The sequence below is a fragment of the Pagrus pagrus genome (assembly GCF_965226575.1).
Source record: "Pagrus pagrus genome assembly, chromosome: 2".
Taxonomy (NCBI): domain Eukaryota; kingdom Metazoa; phylum Chordata; class Actinopteri; order Spariformes; family Sparidae; genus Pagrus; species Pagrus pagrus.
Window position 1 is genome coordinate 25,223,133 of NC_140186.1, and position 11,230 is coordinate 25,234,362.

At 42.6% G+C, this 11,230-nt stretch overlaps 1 protein-coding gene across 1 annotated transcript; it reads left to right on the top strand.

Annotated features, from left to right (window-relative positions):
- Window positions 1-2,004: 2,004 nt before the first annotated feature.
- Window positions 2,005-11,145, top strand: notum1b (notum, palmitoleoyl-protein carboxylesterase b). The gene is made up of 11 exons (XM_084366324.1): window positions 2,005-2,744; window positions 4,209-4,261; window positions 4,364-4,459; window positions 5,055-5,115; window positions 6,507-6,565; window positions 8,089-8,191; window positions 8,299-8,490; window positions 8,587-8,684; window positions 8,797-8,944; window positions 9,032-9,079; window positions 10,081-11,145. Exons 1-11 carry the CDS (start codon window positions 2,371-2,373, stop codon window positions 10,421-10,423), a joined length of 1,575 nt encoding a protein of 524 aa, XP_084222450.1. The 5' UTR covers window positions 2,005-2,370; the 3' UTR covers window positions 10,424-11,145.
- Window positions 11,146-11,230: the final 85 nt, after the last annotated feature.

The window sequence follows — 11,230 nt, forward strand, 5'->3', positions numbered from 1 at the left end:
ATGGTGCCAACAGATGGAGAGGTGTGAGCTCAGAGCTTCAGAGGACATACAACTGACTGACTGACCACTTCAGCAACATTTTAGAGTCACAGTCCACCTGGGAAAGTGAGAGAGAGAGAGGTGAATACAGTTCTCAGTTCTGGGGGGAAATTGCCACCGTCTGAGCAAACAAACAAACAATCAGTTTCCTTCCTCACTCAGCAGGCTAGAAACTTCAAAACTGCCTGGATGGAGTGAAGGCATCTGTGCTGGGAGCTTGTCTGGTTTTATGCAGCATTTTCACAGACAAAAATCTCTAACCAATGACTAAACAGACACACTTAAAAATTGAGTTTCCTGTCTGGTAATCCCTCAAGCCTACCAAAGTCAGACAACAAAAAATTATGGCATGATGTTGCTGAATGTCAGACTTAATTATGGATGCTGGCTCTAGTTTAAAGTCTCAAACAGTTTCACTAGAAGTGATCAAAAGTAGAGCTTGTATGACTTGAATGAGTAATTAAATAAAGATTTAGAATGATTTTAAAAGAAACAAGCTAGAAACGTTTTAACAAACAGCTGATCAGGGTGCTTCAACCAGACTAGGCTGTGTCTGTCAGTGCCACAACAGAAGGAAAAGGAGGTTTTAACCTGAAAAAAAAAATCATCTGTGGATTTCAGTTGAAACCAGTAACAATGAAGATTAGTGAACAGTGAAGTGAGGGCCAATCTGCAGCACTGAGTTTTTGTTGGACTCAGAGCTCCACATGTTTAATGGCATTCACAGCCAGCGGTTTGATGAGCTGCTCTAAGCCATTGGTGGGCTAAAATAAAAAGGAAAAGGATGGTGAGAAACACAGAGAGCGTTAAACATGACCAGAGGCTGTGATGAAATCAGAAAAGACTGAATGTTCCCAGAAAACCGCACTTGGTAAGGCATAAAGGCTGAAGAAGAAAATGTTCCCCTCAAAATATCCATCTGCTGAAAATATCCAGATACAGAGCTGATACCTGCAGGCAACCAGGTATCATCACTTTAATGCGGTAATAATACAAACTTGGGAATATGTTTTCCATAACTGAATAAACAAGCTGTTCTCAGAGTAAAATAAGGTTCCCAGAACGCTAGAAAGGTGGCAGAGACTGCCAACAAAGTAAAACAGTATGTAATTGTGTCGTCCTTTAAGGTCGATTTGTTTATTAAGTTCATTCATTAATGAAAACATGACCAAAACTGAATAGTGCTCCTTTAAATAAAGTTTATAGAGTACAAAGATAGTTGATATCTGTCACCCAGTCAAGGAAAGAAGCACCTGCTGCCGTATCACCAGACTACAGAGCAGCTCTTTCCTCAGGTTGTGATGCTGCTGAACTCATCCTCAACAACATAAAGTTTGTCTTGTGTAGCATAAAGGGACTACAACTTTTAATTTTACAACCCTGGGTCGTAGAAGGAAATTAACCTTGAACCTTGATAGAGATACAACGAATTGATGCAGCGGCCTTAATTAACAGTCGATGAATGACAAAGGGAGCTACATATCTGTGTCCTCACACATCACAGTCATGATTTAAAGCCTTCCGGTGACCTTATCTCTCCTGTTTTCTATTAAATTACCTCCCCAGCCACAAACAACAGGAATATGTGGGTTTAGGGAGCCGCGGAACTTGCTTCTCTTGGTGTGACCCTCCGCAGCCTGCCCGCTGCTCCGCTCGCACACCACATTCAATCACAGGCACTTCAAAGGGCGGCGCGGTCATATGATGACACGACTTCAAAGGGACCGACTATACGAGCGGACCGACTGAAGGGGCGTGCCAGGCATGCGCGCGCTCTTGGTGTGAGACCGACGCCCCGCGAGGAGCATCAGCCAACGGTAATAACGATTGGCCCGCGAGAGTGAGAAGCACGCGGAGCAAGGGGGCAGGAAGGGGGCGGGAGGGGCAGCGGTGGGGGGGATGGGGGGGGGTGTGTGTGTGTGGGGGGGGGGGGGGGGGGGGACTTCAAATAAAATTCCTCTTCGTCCGCAGCTCATGAGAACCTGAGACCAAGAGCCAACAGGTCCGCAGAGACCAAACTGCGCTGAATTCAGGGACTTCTACGCGCGTAATGACGCTTCTACCGGCTGCTCACGATTTCAGGACCGAAATGACGCGTACGGGACTGCACGTGCATTTGAGGTGAATCGTTTCAACCAGCTCCACATCTCTGAAGGCACCATGGAGAGCCGCAGCCTGCGTCCATCATCCTGCGCACCTTTCACGAGCTCCCCAGAGGTCACCGTGCGTTCTCAAAGAACTTCTCACTTTCCTAACGACTCCTAGGACATGCTGTGCTTCACTCACATCCCTCACACACATTTCAGAGAGCTTTTCCAGTAACAAGTAGACATGCATAGCCGTGGTGTGGTGAGAAGCTCGGCCGGTCAGTCCGCGGTGCGCTCCTGCTTGCTGCTGCTCTTCATCCACATGAGCGCACCGGTGGATGCGAAGAGAGCGGCCGGAGGTCGGGCGCAAAGTCGGCGGATGCAGCAGCAGCAGCAGCAGCAGACGCAGCCTCCTGCACACCGGGAGCGGGTGGACGGAGCAGAGAGCTTCCCGTTAGACTTTACAGCCGTGGAGGGAAACATGGACAACTTCATGGTGCAGATAAAGAACTTGGCGCAGTCATTGTACCCGTGCTCCGCGCAGAAGCTGGATCAGGACATGAAGTTGCACTTTTTGAAGAACGTATCTGTGACTTGCAATGACGGGTCACCTGCAGGGTGAGTGTACTGCCTCATAACTTTCTCAGTAACTTACAACATGTCACCTGAAAGACCTGTGGCCCTTTTGTATGTAGAGATTTGTTGGTTAAAGCCACGGAGGCGCACAGGCTGAGCTGCGCCCTGCTTAACCAAACATCCAATTTGCGTAAAGGCTGATTATGACTCTGACGGTTAGTTAGTTCTCTGCCCTTCAGTCTCCTGTCACTCCGGATGTGACCAAAATGGATCAAAGGACCAGATCAGAGGGAACGCATCGCGCGCTGCCGCTGAGCACGAGCGTGAGAGAGACGGAGAGCATGCGCGCTCCAGAGAGACTTTATTTATTTATTTAAATCAGTGAGCAAAGTTTACGTGTATAATACACTACTGAAAATTAGTGAGTGATATTTTTGTGTTTGATTTGATTGTTTATTCTGTGACATGTCTTTCATTTGACTTTTATTGCATATCCATGCACATGCATATATGCACCAACACCTCAATATCCCTAACTAATTTTGAGTATTTGGAATTTCTAAAAAAGTTTTGGCCATGACAGGTGTCTGTTTTGTTCAACAATGGCAAAAATAGAAGAAACGTGTGTGATATCCCTCCTGACTTACATTTAAATCCATCAGATGGACTTGGAAAGTCCTGGTTAAAGAGTAAAGCACACACACACCAAAGGAAACTTGTCTCAGGAGACCCACAAGCACATTTGACTGATTTGTGCCTTAATGATTTATGGGATGCTCACTCCAAACAGCTACTGTACAACAAGTGTGACTCATGTACGTCCTGCACAGTTCTACAAGATTCCACTTTCAGCAAAACATGCAAAAATAAATACAACAACAAATACCAAAGGAAATTAGAGGATGGATATGAGATTCTTAGTAACTAGAGTACCAAGTGTTGTGCCAATCATCCGAGCCATTTTTCTGTTAAGATGAAAGGATTCAGTGTGATCTTAACATTTGGTCTAACTATGGGTAATAACTCTCAGTACTTTGATCTCATGGACTAAAAGGATTACAAGTGCATCATGCATGAATACTATCTCATTACTCCCTTTCTTAGGTGTGGCAGTACAGCTAACAGGAGACTGAGGCAGGAGGATTAGGTCACCAATGAAATAAATTAAAATACTGTGACTGTGAATACAAGGGACCTTTTGATATGCCACCCACGCTGTTAAGCCCCTATGTGTGTGTCTGTTTGTGTGATGCCAACAGCATGATGAGTTTCCTCTGTTCATGTTTTTCAACTATTAGAGCTCTGAAAGCCTCTAAACACACTCCTGCCGAGATTTTTAGGGGTGCGATCAGAGCCAAATCTTTCATGTCAGGATCAAAGGTAGCATCCCTCCTGTGGAGCTTGTGTGTGTGTGTGTGTGTGTGTGTGTGTGTGTGTGTGTGTGCGTGTGCGCATATGCGTATGCATGAAACACTCACAGTGATTTGTTCTGGTGTTCTCACGCAGGTACTATATCAAGGAGTCGAAAGGCAGCAAGAGGTGGCTGCTGTTCTTAGAAGGTGAGGATGAACCACGCAGATGTAGGTGAAACACAACTCTATGTAACATGTTTACAAGTGTGTGTGTGTGTGTGTGTGTGTGTGTGTGTGTGCTCTCTTCAGGTGGATGGTACTGTTTCAACAGGCAGACCTGTGACAGCAGGTACGAGACGATGAGGAGACTGATGAGCTCCACCAAGTGGCCACAAACCAGAACAGGTAACAAGACACAAATGTTTCCTGCATTGTGTGCAGTCAGCGTGATCAATACACACTATATTGTCTGCACACACACACACACACACACACACACACACACAAATACACGTGTTTGTGCAGCGTTTGCAAAATCTCTGCACAGCCCCACAGAGCTTTTGCTTTTCTCAGTAGGAAAAAAAAAGAAACTTCCCCTGAATGAACGAGCTTCATAGATTCATGTTTGTGTTTCCTCTTTAGCTGAGTTTGCATTCATCTTTAAAAGTCAAACTCCGGCTCTTTCCCCTCAGCCATCAGGGGACTCCTTGTTTGTTTACGGCTCCCTCTCTTCACCACCCTCTCTGAGTACACTTTACACTGGTGGCCAGTTCAGCAGCCACAGAGCTCTTCAATGGCTGCATGTAATTGCTGACCAAAGCAGGGAAAGTTAATGACTTACTGGCTGCAGGGAACACACCTCAACATACGTCAAAACACACAGCGATACGTCCGACGATTTGGACTTCTTTTACTTTTGCTGAGGCTTTTTGACTCTACAATGAGGACGTTTATCCAGAGAGGGAACTAAATGTTTGATCTCATTTTCTCTGTTTCATAGGAACAGGAATCATGTCTCCTCAACCCGAGGAAAACCCTCACTGGTGGAACGCCAACATGGTGTAAGACCTCGTGTATCTCTCTGTCTTTATATATTGATACGCTCATGTGTTTTAGCTATTCTCCTTTTTTTTGTTTCTCAACTGCAACTCACCTCAAATTGTTTGAGGAAAAAAAATATTTATAATGTCATTGACATGCTGGTGCTTTATTTGACTTTTTCAAATTAGTGAAAATATGATAATAGATTAATAATTTATTTTATATAATATCTGCAGTTTGATTTATTAATAGGGTGTTAAACCTACTGTTTATTACTCAGCTACATCTGAGCCAGCTACAAATGTTAAAGGATAAATTCACCCAAAAATGAATATTCAGTCATAATCTACTCACCCCCATGTTGATGGAAGGTCAGGTGAAGTTTTCACAAAACATTTCTGGAGCTTCACAGTAAAACAGTGTTCTCCTAAACAATTGAAGTAGATGGGGACTTGTTTTAAAATGTGAAAAAAAACAACGTTACAAAAACATAAAATGGCTAATTTAAGTCTCCAGAAGCTCCGAGATACCAAATGTTATTTGAAAAGACATTATTTACAACCTTTTAGGGCAGTCGAGGTTGTGCACCCACTTCAGATGAGGTTAACTTTCAGCAGCTAAAGTGAAGATTTTGGTTTGAAAAGGGAGTATATAATGTCTTTTCAAATCAATTTGGGATCTCATGGCTTCCGGAGACTTGGATTACGGTAATCCAGGGGTCAGCCAAACTGCATGGAGCCATTTTAAAAAAAAAATGTTTTATTGTTGTTGTATTAAAACATGTTCCCATCTACTTCAGTTGATTAGGAGAAGCTCCAGAAATGTTTTGTTGACTTTTTATCGGCATGAGGGTGAGCAGATAATGACTGAATTTTCATTTTTGGGATCATTTATCCTTTAAAATACTATATACTTCTAATTCTTTAGCACTCTAAAAAAGATTATTCCCTATACAATGAGCGCCTTTAATTTAGATCCTAAATTATTTCTTCTATAAGTTAAGTTATTTGTATACATTTAACTTTAATGATCTATATTACATTTTCCATTCTGGTAGTTCTACTTTCAGTTACAATAAATACACATTAGATATACCGACTACTTTTGCTACCTCTGCTGTTAATGTATTATTTGCCTTTTTTCATCCTTTTATACATTTCACACAGAAAATGATCAGCAGTGCTTGACAGCACTCTCAGTCTCTTCCTGTTCTGCTCCACCGGCTGCTTGTCAGTGTTAGATAAGAAAGCACTCACTGACAGCTCTCTGTCTTTGAACGCACACTTGTTCTGTGTTCAGTCTACCATCACACAGCCAGTGTGGCTTTTATTTGTACAGCTACAACCTGTCAGCCGTCAGTGAACCAGCTCAAATAAAAGCTGCTCTGATGTTAAATGTGAATCTCCTGCAGGTTCATCCCGTACTGCTCCAGTGATGTGTGGAGCGGAGCCACACCGAAGACAGAGAACAGTAAGACACAATACATCTGTTTGTGAGCTTGTATATCTGACTGAGGATATATTTTAAAAAGTATTGATTTACAAGCTATTTAAAGGTAGGCATGATGAGCGTCTGAGCAAACAGATTAGAGGCTACAGATACAGAGATCTTATGATCTGGGAAGTCATTCTCACATTTTTGAACTTTTGCCGTAACTTTCCACCTGTCTGGCTTACTGAAATCATTATATCGTGTTCCTTTTAGACTGTTGCACGAATATGAATAACATAACATACATGCTGAGCAGGTGCTGTGCAACCCACATGATTTCACCCCTTTCATGAAAAATCCCTTGAACTTCTCAGTTATTCTTGTCAAAATGCCTCAGCTGAAAACACAAAAGAGCAGAGCTAATTGTCAAGTTAAGTTTCATATAATATAATCTGTCAGGTGTCGTGTGGACGTTGGATAAATGAATGGGCTTTTGCATTAATATAACCCTGGAAACTAAGCACATAACGAACACCTTAAACTGGCAATAGACACATTTTTTGGCTTTAACGCATTATTATAAGATAAATCTTGATACCGTTTTGTCAGACAGCCTGGCACTATTTCTGTCTTCTTCACCTGTCCATCATAGACTATAGGAATGTATAAACTCATGTTTTGACCTTTATTGTTGGTGTAGTCGCTCTCTTACTTTCCTTTTTTATGTTCATCGTAATCTTGACTTACTTCTTCTAACAACCACTGAACACTTCACAATAAAATTCCACTTCCTGTTTAGTTGTAACACGGGTAGGCTACAGAAGCTGCACATGATGATGACAAAGATTCACAGAGGTCACAGTAGCCTACAGGAGGAAAACACATCAGGTATCCAACAGTACTCCTCAACATTACAATAAAATATACTCACTGCAAAAGTACAAATATACTTTCGGGGCAGCAGGAGCTCAGTCTGCAGACTCTTTAAGTCTTACGCTGAAAGAGCAAAATAGTCCCTCTTCTTTCCAAAGATGTGTTCACAGTAAGATGTGGAAAGCAGACAAAGGAGAAAGATTGGAGACAGGAGGGTTGCTGGTTCCAGATTTTTTTGGACCAGTCTATACAGAGTGTGGACTGGTAGCTGGAGTGGTGCCAGTTCATCTCCTAAGCACTGCCGCAGTGCCCTTTAGCAAGGCACAGAACCCCTCTTTTCGCTGTAAAGGGATTAATAAAGTCCGTCTTCCTCTTCTTAAATGTACTCCAGAAAATCAAACCATAACAAAAAAAATAAACAAAATAACAAGCCAGTTGTAAATTGTGCTTACAGCTGGTTGTTGTAACTTTTCATCAATGGTGGGTGTTCTAACTAGGGAAGACAGCAACTCCCATGATCCCACACTACTTCATGACATCAATGAACAGTGTCTTTTGTTTTCATAGTTTTGAGTGAGGGACCCCTAGCGGCAAAATTACATACTGTGCGTTAAAATTCATATGAGAAAGAATCAGAAAAGTCTGTCATATGACTCAATCTAAAAAACATAAAACATTTTCATCCTCAGATGATTATGCGTTCATGGGCTCTCTGATCATTAAGGAGGTGGTGAATGAGCTGCTGACAAAAGGCCTGGACAATGCCAAGGTCCTGCTTCTGGCAGGGAGCAGGTCAGTTCAGCATCTATATGACTGTGTGGCCTACTGTGTGTGTGTGTGTATTTTACTAAAGTTAATGGCTCCGTCGCACCCACTGACACCACTCTTCCTGTCACCAGTGCGGGCGGTACAGGCGTCCTCCTGAACGTGGATCACGTCGCAGAGCAGCTGGAGTCGCAGGGCCACCAAGGGGTGCAGGTCAGGGGTCTGGCTGACTCCGGGTGGTTCCTGGACAACAAACAGTACAAATTCACAGACTGTCTGGATACCATTAGCTGTGCCCCCACTGAGGCCATAAAGAGAGGCATCAGGTAGGACTGGAGCAGAGCTGAATGGACAGACAGATGGACTGATGAGGGATTAAAAAGTAGAGATTAAGTAAAACAACAAAACTTTGCTGTGTGCAGGTACTGGGGCGGTTTGGTGCCAGAGAGCTGCAGACAGGCTCATGTGGGAGAGGAGTGGAACTGTTTCTTTGGATATAAAGTCTACCCCACGTTAAAAAGTAAGTGAAAAAACACCCAAAGTTTTGCCATAAAGCGGACGGTAAAGACAGGCTGTGTGTGTGTATGTGTCATTTAAAGTCTAACCTGCAGCACATCCTCTCTTCTGTCCAGGCCCGGTGTTTGTGGTGCAGTGGCTGTTTGACGAGGCCCAGCTGACAGTCGACAACATCCATCTGACCGGACAGCCTGTCCACGAGGGTCAGTGGAGGTACATACAGAACCTGGGACAGGAGCTGAGGAGCACGCTAAATGACGTACCGTAAGACTGACACACACACTTGCAGATGAACACGAGATCCTGTAAAGTGAAAGTATTGACTGAGTGATCGTGTGTTTTGAATGGCAGGGCGATGTTTGCTCCGGCCTGTCTGTCACATGAACTCATCACTAGAACGTAAGTAAACGCTTTAATACAAGAACCTTCGCTCCTTTAGCCTCTCTCCATTAACAACTGACTCAACATGTAATAAGACAGCACAAGTACTTACAGTCTCCAGTTTCATTGTAGCAGACTTTATTAACTGTCTGCTATCACTTGCATACTTTCGTCTACCTTAATCTTACGCTTTGAAATTAAAGGAAAAGTTCACCCAAAAATGGAAATACAGGCATTATCTACTCACCCCCATGCTGATGTAAAGTCAGGTGATTTTTTGTAGTCCACAAAACATTTCTGGAGCTTCACAGCAAAACAGCGTTGCAGCATTCTCCTAAACAACTGAAGTAGGTGGGGACCTAAAAAATGACTCCAAGTCTCCGGAAACCCTGAGATCCCAAACTGATTTGAAAAGGCGTTATTTACAATGTTTATAATGCCAGAATCTTCACTGTATCTGCCAAGCTAAAAGTGTCAATTTGAACTGACACTTTTCCTTTAATCATCATAAAAAATATCTATATAAAACATCTGTAAGTGTTGCATATATTGTAAAATTAGCTTTCAACATGAATATGCAGTCATTCGATATAATGTGTCACTGATATTAGCTTATCACACATTTATCTGTATCAGCATACATGTTGGCAGATAAATAGTTAAAAATTACAAATGAGATGTTTTGATGCTGTTACATAGTTTGGCCACCAGAGAGCACTGACAAATTTATTTAATCTGGAGAAATTAAGCCGATAGACATCGCAATATAAACTGTATGGCAAAATCTGTCACTGTTTGTATCATGATCTCTCCTAATCCTACCATATAGGATTACATTGTGATTTAATCCTCATAAAGGTGACCATAATCATGTAAAACAGTACACAAAGAGCGTATGCAACTATACAAAGTGATAAAAAAAACACAAGTATATTCTTATAGATGTTTTCTTAGGTGAAGTTCTTGTCAAAAATGGTGTCCTCTCTCCTCCATCACTGCGTGTCCTCCTGTCCCTGCAGCTACTGGATGGACATCCAGGTGAAAGGCACCTCCCTGCCCAGAGCCATCCACTGCTGGGACCGCAGCCTCCAGGTCAACAACCACATCAACGGCAGCCGCAACATCAGCAACCACCAAAAGCACAAGACCCCACCCGCAAGGGGTTGTCCTCTCCATTTGATCGACAGCTGCCCGTGGCCTCACTGCAATCCCTCCTGCCCAACCATTCGCGACCAGCTGACAGGACAGGAGATGAGCGTGATCCAGTTCCTGAAGCACCTGGGCTTCGACGTGCAGAAGATGGCCCATGAGCAGGGGATGGACCCCAGGACGCTCCTGGGCATGCTCAATAATGGGAACTGAAGTGCAGCAATATTAGTGTGGTGTCAGTGGAGGACAACAGAACATGAACTCTAATGAGAAAACATTGTCTAACAACAATAAACAAGACTCTGCCTCTGACAAACTGAACGACTCAAACATTCACAAGTGCCTGATGAGTTTTAAAGACATACAATCAAACCACAACGTTTGAGCTGTTACACAACATATGTGAGCACATGCTCCTTGTTTTCACATATACTGTCTACTGTAGATATGCTATTATTGTGAGGTGTACACAAATACAACAAAAGGTGGGTACAGTGTGTGTATATACAGTAAATATGTACCGTACATTATGTATGTTCAGGTGAGACCATGACGGTGGTCGTCCGAGATAGTTTTGATGGGAAAGCACTGGATTGAAACCACCTCCCAGTCTCTTTAGTGGGGATTTGGTGCTCTCTTCTGTCAACTCTTAACTATAACAATCAGAAATCCATCTATGGTGCTGCTGTTTCAACCCTCCACCAAATATGCTGCTTTTTCTCATTTTTGGAAAAATAATAATTTAATGGGTAATATTTACTAATAATAATAAAAGGTACAAAGATTAAGATTATTACTTTGTTCTTCAGGCTACTTTAAAGTTCCTGTATATTTATTTTTCTACTGAAATTACCTTTTATATGTCTTATAGTCAGACAAATATTTTACTTTTTTATTTGCATGTTTGTGTAGAAAAATAATACATGTATGCTAACAGTAGTGACGATGTTTGTATTTTTTATCAGGCTGTTTGTAACATATGTTTTTCTTGTGACCACACCTGACTTAAGCACAAATAAA